This window comes from Castanea sativa, chromosome 3 (genome assembly GCF_040712315.1).
Source record: "Castanea sativa cultivar Marrone di Chiusa Pesio chromosome 3, ASM4071231v1".
In the NCBI taxonomy this organism is placed as follows: domain Eukaryota; kingdom Viridiplantae; phylum Streptophyta; class Magnoliopsida; order Fagales; family Fagaceae; genus Castanea; species Castanea sativa.
In genome coordinates, this window is record NC_134015.1 from 29,757,701 (window position 1) to 29,781,369 (window position 23,669).

Here is a 23,669-nt window from a genome sequence, read left to right on the forward strand (position 1 = left end):
CCGAGGAGCCAGACATAGCCAAGGTTCTGTTTGATTCTTAGAGAAATAATGGAAGATATCAATTTTCCCAAGGTATGTGGTCCGAGAAGCCAGGCATAGCCAATGTTCTGTTTGATTCTTAGAGAAATAATGGAAGATATCAATTTTCTCAAGGTATGTGGTCCAAGGAGCCAGGCATAGCCAAGGTTCTATTTGATTCTTAGAGAAATAATAAATGTAACACATAAAGTAATAGGCTACATATAACTGGAAAGACTTTCATTAATAATAATACCTTCACAGGTTGTTTACATTCCAGGGACGTGGTATAACATTTTCATCCAAATCTTCAAGATAATAAGCCATTATTCGAGCTACTGAGGTGATGCGATATGACCCTTCCCAATTTGGCCCTAATTTTCACCAAGCTGGATTTTTTGCAATACCCAAAACCTTCCTTAACACCAAATACCCTAGCGCCAGTAGTCTTGACTTCACGTTTGAGTCATAACCCTGTTTAAGCTTGTGCTGATAGTATGCTAGTTGAACCATAGCACTTTCCCTTCGTTCTTCAACCAAGTCCAAACTCCTTTCTAACAATCCATCATTGTTGCTCGAACTAAAAGAGCTCATCCTCAGCATTGAAAAATTTGTCTCGAGAGGAATTACTGCCTCAGCCCCATAAGTCATTGAAAAATGAGTCTCTCCTATGGACCTATGAGGTGTAATCCTGTAGGTCCAAAGGACATGTGACAGCTCTTCCACCCATCTCCCCTTACATCATCCAACATCTTCTTAAGCCCATTAACTATTACCTTATTAACAGCCTCAGTCTGTCCATAACCTTGCAGATAAGTTGGAGTGGAATATCTGTTTGTAATACCCAGATTGCAGCAATATCTTCTGAATGCCTTATTATCAAATTGTACGCCATTATCTAAGATAAGGGTATGAGGAATTCCAAACCGGATGACAATATTTTTCCAAACAAATCTTCTTGCGTCCAGATCCCTGATATTTGATAATGGCTCGGCTTCAACCCATTTAGTAAAGTAATCTGTGCTGACCGGCAACCATCTTCTATTCCCTGCTGCCTTGGGGAAGGGTCTTACAATATTCAAACCCCATTAAGCGAAAGGCCAAGGACTGGATTGAGGATTGAGGACACCCCCTGGTTGATAAATGTTAGGAGCAAACCTCTGACATCGATCACACTTCTTTACATATTCCAGCGCTTCTATCTGCATATTAGGGCACTAGTATCCTAGGTAAGGGCTCTATGAGATAAGGATCTTCCCCTTGTATGACTTCCACAAATCCCCTCATGCAATTCTTCTAGAAGTAACTCTGTTGCTTCAGGGTGTATACACAACAGGTATAGTCCTCCGACAGCCAAAACCGAGGAGCCTTCCTACGTACTTTGTCAGCTTCAAATCTTTCCTTAGGTAAGATATTCTCTTTAAGCTACAACACAACGGGGCCCATCCAGCTAGGTCCCTAATCTAATGAACGCGAACTATATCCAAATTCATCTTAGTAGGCATACACAAATCTTCCACTAAAATGACCCAAGGTAAAGTCTATGCCGAGGATGTTGCCAGTGTGGGTCGAGAGTCAACATGAGTATTTTTGTTTTTGGAGATCTACACTAAGGTAAAAGATTCACAATTTGATCTCAAACGTCTAACCTGACTTAAATACTCCTGCATCCTCGGATTTCTGGCTTTTAACTCCCCTTCCACCTGGACCACTACCAATGTTGAATTTGAGAACATCTCCGCAGTTTTCCCTCCCATTTTCTAAACCATGGTCATTCCTACCAATAGAGCTTCATACTCGGCTTCATTATTTGTGGCCAAGAAACCCATTCTCAAAGATTTCTCAATAATGATCTTTTCTGGAGATATTATAACCAATCCCACTCCAGATCCTCTTTGATTTTCCGCACCATCCATGTACACCTTTCACGACAGAGATTCTTTCCTAGAAATCATGCCAACTGATTTTTCATCCATGTTTGACTTCTTCGTATTTTCTTCTAACGAGGGCTCCACGAATTCGGCCACCATGTTAGCGAGGACTTGGCTTTTTACAGAAGTGCGTAGCATATACTTGATATCAAAAGCCCCCAGAATTGTTCCTTATTTGGCAATCATTCCCGTATAATCAGCACTTCGAAGTAGAGACCTGAGTGGGAGTTAGGTTAAGACCACAACTATGTGAGACTGGAAGTAATGGGGAAGCTTACGCGTGGCATGCACCACTGCCAAAATGGCTTTTTCCAGTGGTAAGTAACGAATCTCAGATTCATACAATGATTTACTTACGTAATAGACTGGCCTCTGAACACCGTTGTCAACCCTTATCAGCACCAAGCTGACAATATGGGAAACCACAACAATGTAAGCAAACAATACCTCATCCACCTCGGGCATGGACATAGTGGGTGGCCAAGAAAGATATTCTTTAAGCTGTTGAAAAGCCAAAGCACACTCCTCAGTCCATTCAAATCCCTTCCATTTATTCAGCAACTGAAAGAAAGGCTTACATCTGTCCGCAGACCGAGAAATAAACCAGTTTAAGGCAGCCATCATTCTTGTCAATCTTTGAATTTCCTTAGGATTATGAGGTGGCTGCAAGCTGTTAATCGCCTTAACTTGATCAGCATAAACTTCGATTCCGCGATGTGTAACCAGAAAGCCCAGAAATTTACCGGATCCCATGCCAAAAGAGCATTTGGAAGCATTTAGGCGCAACTTATGTTTCCTCAATGTCTCAAAGAGATTTTCAAGATTCCCAACATTCTCGGACACCACCTTACTTTTTACCACCATGTCATCCACATAAACTTCAATACTCTTCCCTAACTACGATTCAAACATCCTAGTCATCATCATTTGGTAGGTAGCCCCTGCATTCTTCAAACTGAAAGACATTACCTTGTAATGATAGTTTCCTGTAGGAGTGACGAATGCTGTTTTCTCTTGATCGTCTAAAGCCAAAGGTATTTGGTGATAACCTTGAAAAGCATCTAGAAAACTCATCCAAGGATGTCCAACCATAGCATCCACCAAGTGATCAATGCGAGGCATGGGAAAAGGATCTTTGGGACACGCTTTATTCAAATTAGCAAAGTCTACACATACTCGCCACTTTCCATTCTTCTTCTTAACCACCACCGTGTTGGCCAACCAATCAGGATAAAATACCTCTTTGATAGCTCCTGCCTACTTGAGCTTAATTACCTCTTCCTTGACAGCTTCAGAATGTTCCTTAGATAAGCGCTGAGGTGGTTGCTTCCTTGGTACAACTGCGAGGTTGACATTCAAATAATGACAAATGAAGCTCGGATCGACTCTAGGGGCCTTGTAAGCATTCCAAGCAAAAACATCAAGGTTTCCCTTAAGGAACTTCATCAATTCTTCATTCTCCTGAGGAGGCAGCTAAACGCCTACCTGAAAATACTTCTCTTTATCATCACCTATAGAAACTCATTCTAAAGCTTCACATTCTGATTCCACTAATAGACCCCCTAATAACACTGGCTCCTTTGATTGCTACAAACCATGCTCATTTGATGCCAAAGACCTACCCTCAGCTTGATGTCTAACTGCAACCACCATACACTGCCTCGTCGTAGATTGGCTTCCGATCAACTCTTTAACCTGGTCCCTAGATGGATACTTCATCTTCAAATGCAAAGTGGAAGGGACAGCCCTTATGGCATGAAGCCAGGGTTTTGCCACAATGGCTGTGTATGGAGAATATGCATCCACCACTATGAAGTTGACCTCTACAACTTCTGACCCCATTTGTACTGGCAACTTGACTTGCCCATTAGTATAACCATCTTTCCATCAAAACCTACTAGAAGTGAATCATAACTAGTCAAATCCTCTGGTTTTAACCCTAACCCTTTATACAAGTCGGGGTACATAATTTCTGCCCTACTACCTTGATCCACCATCACACGCCTCACATCATACCCCTTATCTTGAGCGTGACCACTAAAGCATCATCGTGTGGTTGTATAGTTCCAAACTTATCCTTTCCGAGAAACTCAATGCCAGTTGTATTGCAACCTTAGCCCTCTTCGATTCATGATTAGAGTTCTCAGGTAGCGGCCGAGCCATAGTCATTACACGGGAGGGACACGAACCCGTCCTCCCAGGAGCTGCAAAAATGACATTATTAGTGCCCAATAAAGGCCTTGAAGAGGTGTTCCCATGAGTGCCTGAGCCTATACGATCAAATTGCCCATTGAGCCTATATAAGAATTGTTCAACCTTCCATCTTTAACCAATTGCTCCAAATGATACAACAAGTTTCTACAATTCTCAGTGGTGTGTCATCGCTCCTGGTGATACTAACAATGAAGATTCTGGTTACATCTAGTGGGGTCTCCACTCATCTTGTTAGGCCATTTGAAGTATGGCTCATTCTTAATCTTCTCTAGAATCTAATGAACTGGCTCTTGGAACACCGTATTGATGGCTTGTGGCATAATAGCAACCCTAGTCTGCCTGGTGAAATCCCACCAAGGACGATTATCGTTATATTTGTCCGACCTGAAGTCCCTCCTATCTTGAGAGACCACATTCGCCTTTCCTTTACCTAACTACTAGTCCTCCTCAACTCGTTTATACTTATTAATCCGGTCCATGAGCTGGTGCACACTACTAACCGGTTTCCCAGTTAACGACTTCCTCAAACCATGCTCGGCCGATAAGCCGACCTTGAAAATTCTTATGGTCACATCATCAAAATCCTCATCAGTCTCATTAAACATCTCCCAATACCTGTCTATGAATGCTTTTAAGGTTTCACCCTCTTGCATGGTCATAGACAACAAAGAGTCCAAAGGCTGAGAGACTCTACTGCATGTAATAAAGCGAGATCCAAACGCTTGGGTAAGTTCCTTAAAGGAATCAATAGACCCTAATCCCAGACCATCAAACCACCTCATCGGGACGGGCCCTAAGCTGGATGGGAAGGCCTTGCACATCAAAGCCTCATTCTTCGAGTGCACAACCATCCTCTGATTAAAATGGCTTACATGCTCCACAGGGTCAGTTCGACCATTATACATGGTGAATGTTGGCTGAGTGAAATGCCGAGGAAGTTTTCCTCCTTCAATTTTACGTGTGAAGAGTGATTTAGAAATTTAATTCAGTGTCCTGCTCATAGCATCAATTCCCAAGCCCCTACTGGATGAGTTCCTATTCTTGCGATTATGAGGGTTACTCTCTTTGTACGAATAAGACTCACTAGGGGGAGTTCTTAACCTAGGCCTGTAGCTGCCCTCCTCATTCTCACCAGAAGAAGAGTAAAAAATGGACGGAACTCGCCTCCGTTGTTCGCGACGCAACTGTCTCCTCAAACAGTCAATTTCTAACTGCATGGCCTTGGCATTCTCCTCATGGGAGACTTTGCTTCCACTTCGTGACTGACTCTTGCTAGTATGGGTGGTATGTACACTTTCCTCCCGGTCTCCACCTCGTTCAAGATTGAGAAAATCATCTTGACACTGGGACCCCCTAGATTCTACTGGTGTGGACCTGAATTTGCCATAACTCGACCTCAGACTCACTAAAAACCAAAGATTCCCACAAACGGCGCTAATTGTAAGGTCGTAATTTGTACCTAAGCCCAACAAGAAGAAGGGTATAGGCCCAAAGAACCCAATACAATAAATTTATAGAGAGTGGGTCAGAAATCTTTTTTCTAATGAGCTTAAATGGTAACAACAGTGGTCCAAGATTGCAAAATGATAAAGATGGATGGGTTTATATGATGAAACTTGTCCTCGGACTCAAGCCGAGGAACAGATTTTTATATTTCTTCTCTCTGAAAGATTAATTACAAATATCCAGTCTATAATGTTTTCTTTTCCTATCTCCCGATCCCCTTCTTCTCCAGGACCTTCTTCCTTCTTATACTTCTTCATTTCCTTCATTTTTGCTCTCCACGTGTAGATCTAGACTGCTCACGTTGATACTTATCCCATTAGCACCTTCTTGAAGTTTTTAGGTACTAGTTGTAAGGCTGAAAATCATTGTTCAGATATCACTTCCTCGTTAATGCGGCCAGAGGCTTAGGTACAGAGCATTCAATGCGGTGGTAGCAGCTTTATATAAGATATTTCCCAACTGTTCTTGCTCTCTGTGCCCTCATGAAACATATCTTCATCCACAAGACCTACTAAAATATCATTTTAATCAACATGACGTACCATCTGACCCTTACTTCACTTAGCCGAGAAGATACCCCTCCTCGGATTACTTCCATTAACTTTTTCCGCAGTAGTTTACTCGTGGGTCTCTAAGTTTGACATCCTTATTACCATCAATCCGTCCTCGGACTGGTAAACATCATCAGACAAAGCCTATGGCCCAAAAACGCATCTTGGGCTTTTATCCCCACAATGTATATATTATTAGTGGCTAGACTTTAATATATTTTTTTAAAATATTTTAATTATTATTTAAAATTATAAAACAAATTTTATAAGCTTTAATATATATTTATACACACACACTAGCCTCGTCACACATGTTTCACACATGCGCTGAGACCTTTTTTTTTGTGGGCTTAGTGTCATAATTTTCCATTCATTTCAATTTGAAGTTTACACATTTATTTACTAATATTACTCGTTTACGAACCGCTAATACAACCAGTAGTATCAAATGCTAGCTTAAAAAAAATGAACAAATCTACACACAAACATGTGATTTTAATGCTAATTCGGTGTTCATTTTTTAAAGCTAGCATTTGACACCATTGGTTGTATTAGTAGTTCGTAAATGTGTAATATTAGTAGACAAATCTGTAAACTTCAAATTAAAATGAATGGAAAATTATGACGCTAAGCCCATAAAAAAATATATAAAAAAAACCCTCATCGCACACGCAAAGCACGTGTAATGAGGATAGTATGTGATAAGTTCTTATCACTTCTAATAATCCATTACTAAAGTTACTTTTTTACCCACTAATAACACCCAGTGATGAAATGTTACTTAAGATTTATTATGAAAATGTTGTAACTATGTTGTTGATATAACATTTCTCTTATTTTAATCGCTAATTTTGTTTCTTACTCATTTTCCTTTCTTTTTCTTTTTTTAAATATCTCATAATTGTTTTTCATATATATATTTTTTGGGTGTAAATTTTGAAAATCTAATAGTTGAATTTCATGCTTCTTATGTTTTTAACATACATATCAAATTTCGTTCAAATAAGATGTTATTTACTATTCAATCAGTAAACTTATTTTTTATACACAATTTGAGATCATAAAAACTTGAAATTTTAACATTTGTTTGATGACATAGCAATTGATCTTTGATATTTTTGAAATTTTGCAAGCACGAAGGATATAATAAGAACATGCAATCTAACTATTAGATTTTCAAAATTTACACTCAATATAAAGATATATGAGGAGTTTGAAGGATTTCTCTCTAAACTAGTTTATAGGCAAACTCTGTTCACTATTCAATAAGTCAAACTCACTATAAAAAATTGAGATAAAATACAATAAGAATTACATTTAACTATCTATGTGGGTTTTTTTTTCCCTTTTAAGAGAAAAAGGTAGAAGGGGAGACTAGAGTGGCTCCCTTACCTAGGCGCTACCATAATAGCATCCTACTTGCTAGGTACTATCCGTAAGTCTCTCCTAAATTATAGGCTTATTGATTAAATAGCTTTCTTTAAAAAAAAAAAAAAATCAATTGTAAAAAAGTTTGTTATTAATGTGGTTGGACTATTTTTCCTTGCAATAACAATAAAACAATTGTTGGGGTCTTCTTCTTTTTTTTTTCCACATGCCAACCACTAGGGAGTTGGTATTGTTAGACTCAAATTGATTTTGAAATCAAACTTGTAAGTTGTAACTCACCCCTAACCCCGTCCTCCCAAAAGAAAAAACCAATGTTTACCAATACACATTTACACGTGCAAAATAAACAAAAGCCAAAATATGAGAAAGTGAGTACAGACTATAAATGAGCTTTCAGTTATATCTAGCAATAAAGTAATGAAAATTCATAGCATAGAATCGCCAAGAGCCTTGCAACTCAACCAGTTGTCACCTCCTTGTATTTCCAACAAAGACATCCATGGTTCAAATCCCCTATCTCCTATTATAACGATCAAATTGTCAAAACAATAATAGCATAGGTCCAATAGTAAAATGAAAGCAAAACAATAAATTTCTGCCAGTAAGATAAAAATGAAACAAAAACAATTTACACAAGTTCAAGGATGGCAAAAACAATGAATCCAACAGCGAAGAAACAGTAAAACAAATTAAGTTATTCCATGAAGTTTCATTTCAAATTAGCATGTTTTTTTGTTGTTTGTATATATGTTATAATGTTTTAACATATATGTTTAGTTTAGGTTTACATAGTGTTTATGTAAGAAACATGCTAGGTTGTTAGATTTCTTTGTTTTTTTGTTCTGAGTTTCTAGGTTAGGGTTTTGCATGAAGCATGCACACGCATAGTCGAAGTTTGCGTAGACATATAGTTGGGATGCACATGCATACCCTTTGTATGTGCACACACACTCGTGCCCAAAAACCCTAATTCACTTCTATTTGTTCTTTCCTTGTTTTCTTTTACATGTTTAGCTTTTATTTAACCTAGTTTTCATATTTCTTAGTATCTGTCTCTCCGTTTTGTTTTGTTTTATCTCTTTACAAAGAACTCGTGATTTATATCTTCTGTAACAAAATCACATACTTTGCATCTCAAGGACTATATGATAATGTCCAAATATTCATGTTATTATTATTTTAGATAATAATAAAACAACTTTATTACATATAACATGATGTCATACATAGCATACAATAGGATTTTAAGACACTAATCCTAACAATCTCCCACTTGCCCTTGAAGACTAATGCATTCTAATCTAAATCTCATTCCCTCCAAGTATGACTTAAAAGTCTTCTAGGGCAAAGTTTTGGTAAAGGGATCTGCCAGATTATTTGCACTATCAATCTTTGCTACTACCACATATCCTCAAGCCATAAATAATATGGTACTTTCTTTTTATGTGCTTTCCTTTCTTGTGATTCCTTGGATCCTTAGATTGTGCAATTGCTCCACTATTGTCACAGAACAAAGTGATTGGAACTTGTTCCATTCTCATAACACCAAGATTAGAAAGGAATTTCTTAAGCCAAACAGCTTCATTTATTGCTTCATAAGCAGTAACATATTCAGCTTCCATGGTGGAGTCGGCAATACAAGATAGTTTAACACTCCTCCAACTCATGGCTCCACCTCCCAAGGTGAACACATAACCTAAAGTGGACTTTCTGAAATCAAGATCTGACTAAAAATTAAAATCTATGTAACCAATAGGTATCAAATCCTCACAATGGTAATCAAACATATAGTCTCTCATTCTCCTTAGATACTTGAGAATATGCTTTACAGCCTCCCAATGTTTTGGTCCTGGATTTGATTAATATCTGCTAACTAGCCAACTAATTAAAAAATATCTAGTCTAGTAAAAAGCATGGCCTATATGAGACTTCCCATTGTTGAAGTATAGGGAACTTGTCTCATTGTCTTTTCCTCTTCAAGAGTTTTAGGTCTTTGGTCATCAAACAGAGAAACTTCATGTCTAAAAGGAAGCAATCGTTTCTAGGAGTTTTGCATGCTAAATCTTGTTAGAAAACTTTATTTATATATTCAGCTTGTGACAAGCTTAACATTCTATTCTTTTGATCTCGCCAAAGCTTAATTCCTAGAATATAGTTAGCTTTGCCCAACTTCTTCATATTAAATTGGTTTGACAACCAAATCTTAACTGATGACATAACCCCTTCATAATTTCCAATGAGTAGAATATCATCAACATAAAGCACTAGAAAAATTACTACTTTATCTTGATGTCTCTTGTACACACATGGTTCATCAAGATTTTGTTCAAAACCAAATGACTTGATTGCTTGATCAAATCTGATGTTCCATGACCTAGATGCTTGCTTAATTCCATAAATGGATCTTTCAACTTGCATACTGTAAGATACCGAGGAAACTTCGGTGCTATCAAAAAAGAGATTTGGGTGCTTTTTCAAGACACCTCTCTTTTTGGGTAAGTGGTGTGGCCACTTATTTTTTTTATACAAAAAAATAAGAAAAAAATTAAATACAACTTTACATGACTGAATTTTTCCATTCTCATTGATTGAATAAAAAATACAAACTTGATAATTTGAGCATTACATGGCTTTGGGTCCTAGTTACAATCTACCAAAAATACATGGCCTTTTGTCCGAGTCACAATCTACCCAAAAATAAAAATAAAGATAAAGCCTAGGTCTAACTATCCAAAGACACTAAATTCGGAGGCTAGGTTATGGAATGGAAAGGTATTAAGCACTCATTCTACCTAGACAAAGTCTAGTCTTCTAGACTCTCATAACCAATGTACCCCTTTATGCATGACATAAATGATATGTTGCACACATGAGAAACTCAACTAAACTAAGTCACATAAGTCTATTTATGAATGTGTCATCTTTTTTGTTAAAAATTCAAATCTGTTGTTATGATAAATTTTTTTTTTTATTTGTATGTAAAAAAAGATTAGATGTGTTTTTTGTGTGAAAAAATAGTTTTTGTGAAGGAAAAAATCAGATCTGTTTTGTTAAGTAAAAAAAAAATAGTTTTTGTGAAGGAAAAATCAGATCTGTGCTGTTAAGTAAAAAAATAGTTTTTGCCACAAAAAATGTTAGATTTGTTTTGAAGTAAAATAAAAATATGGTTTTTTTGGTTTGTAAAAAATCAGATCTGTTTGTTTATGTGAAATAGAAAAAATTCATTTTTAAGAAGAAAACTACACTCATAAAATAAACTTACGCTAATTGTATCAAACAAAACAAACAAAACAACACTATTCATGGCCTTCTTTTTAATTTCAAAAATCTGCTTTATTAAAAAATACAGACTATCTAAAAAAAATATAAATATGTTTTTTGTGTTAAAAAAATCCAGATTTGTATCTAAGGAAAATACAAATTAGTTTTTATGTAAAATTTCAGATCTGCATCTAAGAAAGATGCAAATCAGTTTTTGATTTGAAAAAATTCAAATTTGCACCTAAGGAAGATGCAAATCAGCTGTTGATTTGGAAAAAATTCAGATTTACATCTAAGGAAAATGCAAATCAATTTTTTTGTTTTGAGAAAATTCAGATTTGCATTTAAGGAAGATGCAAATCAGTTTTTGTTTTGAAAAAAATCAGATTTGCATCTAAGGAAGATGCAAATCAGTTTTTTTGTTTCTAAAAAAAATTCAAATCTGCACCTAAGGAAGATACAGATATGTTTTTGATGAAAAATTTCAGATTTGCATCAAAGGAAGATACAAATCTCTTTTTTATTTTTTGGTCAAAATTCAAATTTGCATCTAAGGAAGACGCAAATCCGCTTTTTAGAAAGATGTGATAATAAGCAGATTTATGAAACTAAAAAAAAAGCAAATCATGATAATAAAAACATCAAGAACGTATTTCAACAAAAGAAATATTGAGAATACATGTTACAAGTATTAAAAATTAAAACTAAAAGACTATCTACATCATGCATCATCAAACTTAAAAGAAGCAGAAGAAAAAAAGTCCAAGTCCAGATTACAGGAGCCTCCCAGGTAAAGGAAGACAACCTCTTGCATGGATGTACTCTTCTTCTTGAGGGAATATTTTAGGGTTCAAAGATATTTGTTCAATTATCTTTGAAACCTAAAATACCTTGCTTACAAAAAAGAAATTCCTAAGGCTAAAGCCTCTAGAACATCTTTAATGTAAGGGAGAGAATAATAGAAAGGAGAGTCAGAAAGAGAGGAAATCAGAGAGCGTGAAAAAACCTCCCTCTAGCAAAAAAATGTGCACTGAATTCTGAAATCCATCTCTATTTATAAGGGTTGGGGGGTTCAAAAATTTATATAGATGATCAGAATACGAACTGGGACGCGTCCTTATCTCTAAAAAATCGAAAAGGATGAGTTTCAACCTAATCCAAATACCCGTTGGCCAAATCCCGAGGTTGTGCCAATCAGCACTTGGAAAGTGCCATTAGGCACTTTTGGGTGTCAAGTCCACTTTTGAGTTTTGGTCCATTTTGGACTCCTTTTTTGAGGTTTTTTGAGTTAGGACTTGTACTTACGCTCTGTTTGTTTTGCTGGAAAACTTTCTGTAAAGATAGTTTTCCATATTTTCTAATGTTTGGCAGCACAAAAAAAAACTAGTCAACGGAAAACTATCTTTAGTCAATGGAAAATCCTAATAAAAATAAAGCTTGTGTTTTATAGCTTGTTTTCCAAAAAAAAATTTTGGAAAACAATCTCTATCTCACAGTACGCTCTCTCACTCTCACTCTTTCTCTTTTCCCTTTTCTTTTTCTTTCCTCACACCCTCACTATCACTCACTCTGGTCTCTCCTCTTCCATAGATCTCTCTCCCTCACTTTCTCTCCATATTTCCCTTCCCCTTTATAACACAGTTTTTTGAATAGATTTTTTTTCCTTCATTGCTCAGTAATTATTTCATTCCTCTCCACCAACTTGCAAAAGAGACATATTTGCAACGGTAATTATTCATTCCTCTCTACCAAAATCTCAATTCTTTACTTTGAATTTCAAACTTGATTTTATTTTTTTCTCTAAAAAACTTTTGGTTTGATGGATTCTATGTATAAGTTTTTTTTTGCACATAAAAGTGCTAAAAAAAAATATAAAAAATAAATAAGAAGAAAGAATGAAGGAAGGAAGTAAAAGACGAAAATTTTAAACATAGTGCCTATATGGCTCTAAATTACTTTTACATAGCATAATCTTTTTTATTGATAGATACATTATGCAGATATTATGTAGTGATGATATACTATATAGATACATTATATAAATACATAATTTTGAGTAATATTAAAGACTTCTGGTTGACCATAGTAGACAATTAGTGTACTAGCAAAAAGAGTAGACAATGAAAAGTTATTGTTATTTTGTACTTATTGAAGATGTATTCTCCTGTCAATTTTATGTATATAGAAAAATAGTTAATATATATATATATAAATGTGTGTGTGTGTGTGTGTGTGGACGTTCCTGTCCATATATATAAGTAAAATGAGTGGTAGAGATCATGAAAATTTGACAACTAATTTTTATTGTATCTATTGTCAAAATTTTAGTATGAAAACCAAATTCATCCTTGGTTTTTTTTTTTAATATTGATTACATTAGTTAGTTTACATAATACGCATGTTTTAAATTACACAAGAAATATAAAAAATAAAAATAAAAATTTGCATACCAAACACCAGAAAACATTCTCAAGCTCATTTTCAAGGTCGTTACCAAACACTGGAAAATGATATAGTTTTCTAGAAAATGCTCTTTGGAAAATGAACCATTTTTCAGAAAATGTTGATGCTGAAACAAACAGAGCGTTAGACGCGTTTTCAATCCATATTCTAAAAATTAAACCTCTAGCAAAAAAATGTGCACTGAATTCTGAAATCCATCCTCTATTTATAAGGGCTGGGGGGTTCAAAAATTTATGTAGATGATCAGAATACGAACTGGGACGCGTCCTTATCTCTAAAAAATCGAAAAGGATGAGTTTCAACCTAATCCAAATACCCATTGGCCAAATCCCGAGGTTGTGCCAATCAGCACTTGGAAAGTGCCATTCGGCACTTTTGGGTGCCAAGTCCACTTTTGAGTTTTGGTCCATTTTGGACTCCTTTTTTGAGGTTTTTTGAGTTAGGACTTGTACTTAGACGCGTTTTCAATCCATATTCTAAAAATTAAACTCTTTTTTGGATAATTCATGTCTTTTCAACAACAATTATCTTGTAGATAAATACTCAAAAAATTTGAATTTTCCACAATTTCATCGTTATCCAATTATCCTCTTTAATCCCATACAGGCAAGCCAATTTTCGACACTAAGGATTAGTTTGGATACAGCTGAAAACTAAAAACTGAAAACACTGTAGCAAAATAATTTTTAAATGTGTGAATAGTACCATAAGACCCATTTTTAATGAAAAAGTTGCTGAAAAGCGAGGTTTGTGGGTCCTATGAACAGTGCACGGGACCCACTGGTGTGCAAAAAAGTCAAAATCACAGCTCAAAAAACAAAAAAAGGTGTGAAACGCCAAAAATGCATTGTTCATAAGCCTAAATGCACTGTTCATGTCCCATGAACAGTGCAAGAGGCGCTGAAAGGAAAAAACAAAAACAAAAAACAAAAAACAAAATGCTAGACGCAGTTTCATCTAGATCCAAACGCCACCTAACTATCAACCAATCACAAAATTATTTAATTAATTTTAATTGTCTAACCAATCAGAATTAATTTTAATTAATCATGCGTGGTTGATTCTACCTAGACACGATGCATGCTGACCGGGCAAACTTGATCATGTGATATCTTTCGATTCGATAGTCCGATTTGGAAACCGGTCATACCGCCGTGAACGTTAGAATCTCAAGATCATTTTTATGATATACAATGAAAAAAATAATGCATATAATGCAATCATGAATTCCGAATACATGAATGGTCATTCTAGTCATATTCCTTGGTTAAATCATTAGTGCAAAATCGAGTGTCTACACATACCATATGCTCTTGGTTCTTTGCTATGAAACCTCCTGGTTGCATCATATAAACTTCTTCTTCAATATTGCCATTTAGAAAAGCAGTCTTGACATCCATTTGTCAAATCTTATAATCATAATGAGTAGTAATGGATAAGAAAATTCTGATAGATTTAAGCATGGCTACTGACGAAAAAGTTTCTTCATAATCAATACCTTCCTTTTATGTATACACTTTCACCACTAGTCTTGCCTTAAAGGCTTCAACATTTCCGTCAATCCCTCTCTTTTTCTTGTAAACCCATTTGCAACCAATAGGTTTAATGCCATTAGGCGCCTTTACAAGATTTCAAATGTGATTGGAATATATAGAATCCAATTCTGATTTCATAACTTTGACCCAATAATGTGCATCTATATCTTTCATTGCCTCTTCATAAGTGTAAGGATCAGATTTGGCCTCTTCTGAGATAGCTTCATAAGTTTCTCCCAGACCTGTAAATCTTACAAGTCACCCAATAATACTCCCATTACAACGAGGCTCTTGTGTACTAGTCATCTCATAAGTAATATCTTGTGGTGTATCTGATACAACCATATCATTCCTAGTTTCATCCATTGATTGTTCAATTACAAGTTCATTCATTTCAGCTAAGACAACTCTACTTCTAGGGGTAAAATTATTCATATAGTCATTTTCCAAAAATTTGGCATTTGTACTAACAAACATTTTATTATCTTTATGACTAAAGAATAAACCTCCAACAGTTCCTTTTGGATACTCTACAAAAAAAAAAAAATCACTTCTATTTTAGATTGTAACTTGTCAGACTTTCCTTTCAATACATGTGTTGGACAACTCCAAATATGGAGACGTCTCATACCAGGCTTATGCCCAATCCACAACTCTACAAGTGTTTTAGGAATAGACATCGAAGGTACTAAATTTAGTAGATACATTGCAATATTTAAGGCATATTACCAAAAAGAAATTGATAGAGTTGAATAACTCAACATGGATCTAACCATATCTAAAAGAGTCATATTCCTCCTTTCTACTACACCATTTTGTTATGGTGTTCCAGGTGCAGTTAGCTGGGATATAATCTCATTTTCAATTAAGTAATCCTTGAAATCCCCAAGAAGGTATTTGCTATCACTATCAGATCGAATAACCTTTATGCGTTTACCTAATTGATTCTTAACTTCTACCCTAAACTCTTTGAACTTTTCAAAACCTTTGGACTTTCATTTCATTAGGTACACATAACCAAATCTAAAGTAATCATCAATGAAAGTAATGAAATACTCATAACCACCTCTTGCTTAGATAAACATTGGACCACACACATCTAAATGTACTAGTTCTAGCAAATCTTTGGCTCTATTTCCTTTTGCATTAAAAGGCCTTTTTTTCATTTACCTTCCAAGTAGGATTCGCGGACTGGGAATTCATTAAAATCTAAAGGTTCTAAAAGCTCATCTTTCACCAGTCTTTGGATACTATTTGAATTAATATGACCCAAACGCAAATGCTAAAGATATGTATCACTAGTAGAAGGAAACTTTCTCTCTAATGATTTTACATGTGAATTATTATCTAATTTATAAATGTACAATTCATGCTTATCAAGAGTTATAATATAAAGACCATCAACAATATTGCCAGAACTGATAAACACTTTATCCTTCTTTATTACAACATTGTCTTTCAAGATAACAAAATATCCATGTCTACCTAAATAAGTTACAGAAATTAAATTCCTATGAACATTAGGTACATATAAGCAGTCTTCCAATATTAAAACCCTATAACCAAAGCATAAATTAAACACTCCAATAGCTACAACTGGAATTTTGCTCCCATCAGTCAAAGTAAGAAACAGTTCCCTTTCATTCAGCCCTTTGGTCTCCTAGAACCCCTGCAAAGTATTGCAGATATGATTAGTACAACTTGAATCCACACACCAAGAATCCATGAGATTATGTACTAAACAAGTTTCAAGAAGGAATGATCTCATCACACCTTTATTCTTGCCAACTATGAATTTTAAACAGGTCCTCTTCCAATAACCTTTCTTACCACAATGGAAACATTTTCCTTTGGTGTAGTTCTTTACCTTTTTCTTTCCTTTATTGGCAACTTCTAAGGCAAGTTGTTTACCATCTTATTTGGTAAAGTCCTTCTTCTTCTTACCAACCTTGCCTTTCAACATAGGCTTAGAAGAGGAACCGTTAGCCATATTAGTATAACACTGGCTATCCTAAGGATGCCTTCCGCTGCCACTAATTCATTCATTAATTCAGACAAGATATAAATATTTTTGTTTATATTATAAGTAAGTCTAAATTCTTCGAATGATTTTGGCAAGGATTGGAGTATCATATCCTCTTGGGATTCTCCATCAATGTTGGCACCTAAAACCTCCAATGTATTTAGATAAAAAATCATCTTCAGACAATGCTCTCTTACTATAGTCCCTTGAGCCATTTTGGTATTCAAGATAAGCCTCATAATTTCTTGCCGAGCTAAACGGTCTTGCTCACTAAACATATCCTTCAAACTTAATATTATGTTTGAAGCTAGTTCTACATCCTGCATTTGATGTTGTGGAGCATTTGAAATAGATGTTAGGATATATCACTTAGCCATGTCATTAGATTTCTGCCAATAATCATATCGTTGTTTTTTCTCATAAGGAGCATCTAATGAAGGAAAGTTTGGACATGGTTCATTAAGCACAAATTTGTGCTCTTCAGCAGTAAGAACGGTGTCTAAGTTTCTTTTCCAGTCAACATAGTTGGATCCAGTCAATTTGTTTTGATTAAGAATGATAACAAGTGGACTAAAAGATGCCATGATTAAATCTAAAAACAATAAATATGAATATAATAAGTAAACTGGACATTATCAATTTAGCATATAAACATATAGTATGGAACCTTAATAAAACCATAATATAAAAATATGCAATGACAACCCAATCCCATATTCAATATCCCTCAACATAGAGTGAACATTAAATACTATGATTGATTGAAAATATCTTTCATTACTATTGTTGTCTTGATAACTCTTACCAAACACTGATAATATGTCGTTATTCATTTATCCTCTAAATAATAATAGTAAGAACTCAGTGAAAGCTCGGGTTTGTGTTAAAATACAAGAGCTTGTTTAGACCCCAAATTAAAAGATTACGGATAGATTGCTTTTACTCTAACTTATCTAAGTGCGGAAATAAGAGTAAATAAAGATCAAACAACCGATGCTACTCTAGTGCATAAACATAAAAAACAAACAAGTAAAGCACAATAGTAAGGGAAGAAAGATGCAAACACAAGATAACACGCTAATGTATTATCGAAGAGGAAACCGAAGAACTCGGCGAAAAACCTCTCCGCTACCCTTCAAGCGGTAATCGATCCACTAGAGAATAAAGTTTGAGTACACGAATAATAAAAGACCCTCCAAGCCTAGTCTACCCAATGTACTTGAGCCCTCCAAGCTCCTGCTATCAACAGACTTCACGGAGTCATGTCTTCTCTAGCTTTCCGAATCCCAAAATATGCCCGATTGCATCCACCAAGCCTCACCAGCTTCTTTTGGCAAATCCCCAAAACTTCCCAAGTTCCAAAACACTCTATACACTCTAAAAAAGTGTGGGTTGTGTTTGGGTACAAATCTCCTCTCAAGGTATGGCAATAGAAGAGGGAAGGAGAAGAGGCTACAATGATTTCTCACTAAGGATGAGTAGCTCTCTTTCTAAAAGATGGGTGTGTGTGTTGTAGAAAACCTATCTAGGGTTTTTCTCTGTAAATGGTCTCCTTACACATTTGTGAGTAATGAGGGTATATATAGTATAGGTGAAGGATAAGAAAGTCACACTTAAAAATCCTCAAAGCAGAGAGTTTCGTGGATATCTCGCGGGAGGCCTTACCCACGAGACACTCGCGAAAAACGACAGCCTGGCATAACTCTTCAGCTTTTGGCATGTGCTCCTCATGTGACTTTTAGCTGTCTTGATCAAATCTCCACCACTCAATACTAAACCCATTACAAATAAATCCCACAAAAATACAAGGAAACAAATTAAAGCAATTACAACATATTTTGTCATGGAATAAAGCCAACATAAAACATAGTTGTAAATCACAACTTTACACTCAGCATAAAGGATACTATAATATTTAGTCTAGTGTACACCATTACCAAGAGCCATGTGTGGCCACATTTCATCTACCAACAAAAGTTTAATCTAGTAGTACTATGATACAAAACACCCTCTGTATGGAATGCAAGGCTCAAGGCCAAGACAAGGTATTTGCTCATACCACTATAAACCTAGAAGTTCAATCTTGTAGTACTATGAAATAAACACCCACCGTATGGAATGCAAGGCTCGAGGCCAAGACAAAGTGCCTACTTCACACTACTATGAACTAGTAATGGAGGCTGTGAGATTCAACCCTTGAATCTCTCTCCCACTAAAAATTTTAAAAGAAAGGTTTTTATTTGGAAAACATCTGTAATCTCATCACACATGGCTTTGCACTTCACCAATGTTTTAACACTTAGTGAAATTTCAAAAATAGTTCGTTCGATTGGTCGAAAGTATTTCTCGATCCATTGAAAAATTGAAGAAATTCATCACGAAGTCTCTAGATGACTCGATCGATTCTCGATTCCTGTTCGATCAATCGAAAAGAACATTCGATCAATTAAAAGGAATTCTCGACCGATCGAAAAAATTGAAGAAATTCATCACGAAGTCTCTGCCTGAATCGATTGATTCTTGGTTCTTGTTCGATTGATCGAAAGAAATTCTCAATCGATTGAGACTTATGAAATTGAATTTTTTCAGATTTTTCTAGTAACCGTTTTTGACATTTCACTTGAACAAAACACAATCCTTTGATCATAACAAAATGAGATTGAGATCAAAACTGAATTTCATTGATGGTATAGTCTTAAAGTTCAATACGGCATGGTTAAAATGAAACTTAAACAACATCATAACATTAATATCAGTTTTATCAGACAATAGTTCTAAAAGTAAGCTATGCAGAAAAATTACTACAGAATTTTCAAAAACCATGAAAACAGTTTTCTTTGATTCTAAAACTCACTCAACATGTTATACAAACATGAGATTGAAGACCGCTTTGATACCAATGTTGGGATAACATATGGAAAAAAAAGTTTTGTATCTCATACAAAAACACACAGCAAAAATAAACGGATCTACTTCATTCATGTGAGATAACATGTAACATCTGAATTTTAGAAGCAAAGAACAAAAAGGCGTACTTTGATGCAACGAAATTCAAAACAAATGAAGATTGAACTTGGGAAGACTTTCAATTTTCACTCCAATTCCACAATTTGCCCAAGATGCGTGGTCTCTCAATCAATTCTATACGTACTTGTTCAAGAGAATAACCAAGTGTCTTGAGAAAAACTGAATGATTCTCTTTTTAATCATATGTATATCTTTTTGCACTGGGCAATTATTTTATTTAATAACTCTTATTAAATAAATAATTGATTATCTAATTGGGTTAGCCTTTTGGGCCAGCCCAATTGAGCTTTAGTGTGTGGCTTGGAGTGAGACCAAAATGGGCAAATAAAATTCTAGTTCCAATGGGCTTTGGACTTATCTGTCAAATCTTGATAAGTCCAAAGTTACCATTAATTATATTTAATATCACTATATAAATATAATTACACTCTAGACCTTATTAGTAAATTATATCACAGGACTTTATTAAACATTTAACCCTTTCATGAAAATATTCGTAGTAATACAAAGTCATAACGTGTAACAGTCACTTTGAAAATTACTACCCCTTTATCCTTGAGCACTCGATTTAATCCTTCAAGTTATTCATATATATTTTATGAAACTAATTTCATGAAATATATACTTTAATAACTCTTTACTAAAGTAGTTAGGCCTAACACTCTGAATAACCAAACTCATTAAACTTATCTCAAGAGAATATTTTATATCTCTATAAAGAGACTATGAATTACATCTAGAGACTATGAATTACATCTTGAGAATATGTGTGCCTTCAACATTACATGTGGTTGCCCAACATACTAAGGTTTTGACCATTTGTTTAGATCTCACACCTGATATATTAAAGCAACCTAAATTTCATAATGGGGTTCACTATTCTCTCATGATTGAGAGTTTATGTAAATGAAAGTTGTAAGATTTATTATTCATTTGACAGTCGTTAATAGAATAATAAATCTCACAGCTGTCTAGTTCAATATGTCTTATACACTTAAAACATATTAACATATCAACTAGAAATCTTCACTTCTATGATCAAGACAAATCATTTTGATTGACATGTTATAGTCTTCACAGATGAAATACCCAATTTCATCACCAACTACGAACTAAGATTTTGAGTTCACAAAGAACTTGTGATTTATATCTTCTGTAACTAAATCACATACTATGCATCTGAAGGATTATATGATAATGTCTAAATATTCATGTTATCATTATTTTAAATAATAATAAAACAACTTTATTACATATAACATAATATCATACATAACATACAATAGGATTTTAGGGCACTAATCCTAACAAACCAAACAAAAAATTTGCTCTTATGAGCTAAAAGGTTACATATCTATGGTGTTCATCTGGGGCTCTTGCCTCAAACTTCTCCAGGTGGCTGTTGCCTCTAGGTAGTTTTTGTCTCTATCTCAATCTCTTCTAATCTAGCGAGGCTTTTGCCTCCATGTGACTTCTATCTCTATCTCAATCTCAATCTCTTCAATTCTGGGTGGCTTATGCCTCAATTCTAGTGTACATGTTCAATTCCAAAAAGGATATGTACTCAAGTTCCATATTCTTCACTTCTCTTTTTGTCTTGAGGATCTGTGCCTGTATATTCAATTCCCAAAGGATATGTGCATAAGCTTTGTATTCTTTTTTTCTCTTCTTGTCTTAGGGATCTATGCCTGCATATTCAATTCCCGATGAATATATGCACAAGTATGGTGATGATTTTGAACGAAAAGCTCACTCGAGGGGATCCCTAACATGCATAGGCTTTCTTGGTAATTTTGACTCACAAGGGAGTTTTCTGGGTAGCTTTTGACTTACGAGGAAGTCTCTAATGATGTAGGATCCACTAGGGAAGATCCTTACTTTATGACTCACTAGGGAGTTGATGTCAATTCTAACTTAGGAAGGAGCTTCTTTGGTAATTCTCGACTTACTGGGGAGAATTCTTTTCGTCGTAACCCACGAGGGGGTTATCTTGGTGCTTTGGACCCATGGGGAGGTCCTCGAATTCACTTGGAGAAAGTTTTCTATCTATGACTCATTAGGGAGTTGGTTGATGGTTTTAACTCATAGGGGAGTTTCCTTGGTGATTTCTAATCCACCGGGGATGCTTTTAGGATCCTTCTAATCCACTAAGGAATGCTTTCAGGATCCTCATGTGTTTCAACCTGTTGAAGGTATTTCTGTCACTTTAGTGTTTCTTTGTAACATTCTTGATAATCCATGGTCCACTTGAATTTTTTTCTTGCATTTCCCATCTACCGGGAGTCCACTGGGGATTTTTTTCCCTAAACTACATGTAGTTAGTGGGAGGCCCAAACTACACGTAGTTTAGTCATCAAATGCCTTTCCACCTCTTCATTTTTCTTTAACGGTTACTAACCATTTTTTTTTGTTCATCATCTTCCTCGTCTCTTCACATTCTTTCTAACTATATAACTTCCATTTTCTCTCTATGAAAACCTCTGCCCTTTCTTCATCTCTTCATCTCTCACAATCTGAAACTGTCATTTTCTCCCAAACTCTCTTATCTTCTCCAATGGCACCCAAGACCAAGACCAAGACCAAGAAAACCTCCTACGTAATTTCTGGTGAAGTCTTCAATATGACCTACTGGGATGGGGCCATAAGGCTAACAGAGTCTCCTCCACTGACTTTCAAGCCACAAAACCACATTTCAGAAGGTGCACGAACTAGATTGATAAGTTTTTCAAACTTTTCTCATTTTCAACTTTTGCTTCGGATCTTTTGTTTTAATCTGTTTTTAGACTTGTAAATGCTTAGATTTTGTTGTGGGATGGGTCTAGATGAAATCCTGATGTCCTAGGAAGGGTAGGAACATGTTCATGATGAGTTTGATTCGTAGCATGTTGAAACTGTCAAAGGAACCATTCTACTTGTGTTCATGCATGCCCAAGTAGTCTTTATGCCACTCTTTATGTGTATGCGTCATTATTCATCAGTTCATTACGAGCGCATGCCTTAACATGCATACGCATGCAGGGACCCTGCATACGCATACACAGGTCCTACATGTGCATATAGGCACTTAGAAACCTTAATTTTGTCTAGTTTAATTTTTTTCACTTATTTTCCTTATCTAATCACGACTCTAATGCTCTTTTTCATCTTTTTGCAATTCTTACCGCCTTTCACGGGTAGGGGTAGTACTAGCCGTATCTCTTTGTGGTATAGGGTATTAACCAAAGATACAAAGGCCTTGGTACACACGGCCAGCTTTAAGCCTTTCATACATTAGCTTCCAGAGGGTTTTCTAGTGGCATTCTAGTGCAGACACTAGCTGAGATGTGGTGGGATACTACCTACACCATTCACATTGCTAAGAGGGAGATGACAGTGACTCCCCATGACTTCCATCAAATGACGGGTCTGAGATTCGATGGGCCCCACATTGATCTAGAGGGTGAGACAGGCGTTTAGCTAGGCGTAGTCCTACTGGGGCGCAAGTACTCAAGTGAAAGCATTTGCTATTTCGATCTAGGGGCAAACTATAGGCCTTATTCTCAAGCGACATTGAATGACTTTGCCCGGATGACTTGGACATTCTTATTCTATCTGTTGGGGGAAATCTTTTCACTAATGGAGGGCAGACAGTGTCCTTGAGGTGGCTTGCCCTCTTTTGTGAATTTGGGCATGAGCGAGAGGCAAATTGGGGCCAGGCTTGCCTTGCCTACCTTTATTCGGTCATGGATACCTTGAGCTAAGGGACTCTATG

General features: G+C 35.7%; 2 protein-coding genes across 2 annotated transcripts; both read right to left on the reverse strand.

Annotated features, from left to right (window-relative positions):
- Nucleotides 1-399: 399 nt before the first annotated feature.
- Nucleotides 400-913, reverse strand: LOC142628802 (uncharacterized). Its single transcript, XM_075802840.1, has 2 exons — nt 795-913; nt 400-709 (listed from the first exon to the last, which is right to left on the reverse strand). The coding sequence occupies exons 1-2, from the start codon at nt 911-913 to the stop codon at nt 400-402; spliced, it is 429 nt and encodes a 142-aa protein (XP_075658955.1).
- Nucleotides 914-4,600: 3,687 nt separating this feature from the next.
- Nucleotides 4,601-5,068, reverse strand: LOC142628803 (uncharacterized). The gene has a single exon (XM_075802841.1). It carries the CDS (start codon nt 5,066-5,068, stop codon nt 4,601-4,603), a length of 468 nt encoding a protein of 155 aa, XP_075658956.1.
- Nucleotides 5,069-23,669: the final 18,601 nt, after the last annotated feature.

Bases quoted from the DNA above. Each gene is read 5' to 3' on its own strand.
- LOC142628802 (XM_075802840.1), bottom strand. From the start codon at position 913: ATGGCGTACAATTTGATAATAAGGCATTCAGAAGATATTGCTGCAATC. The intron at 710-794 runs GTAATAGTTAAT...TTGGACCTACAG, and splicing joins AGACTGAGGCTGTTAATAAG to GATTACACCTCATAGGTCCA.
- LOC142628803 (XM_075802841.1), bottom strand. From the start codon at position 5,068: ATGTATAATGGTCGAACTGACCCTGTGGAGCATGTAAGCCATTTTAAT.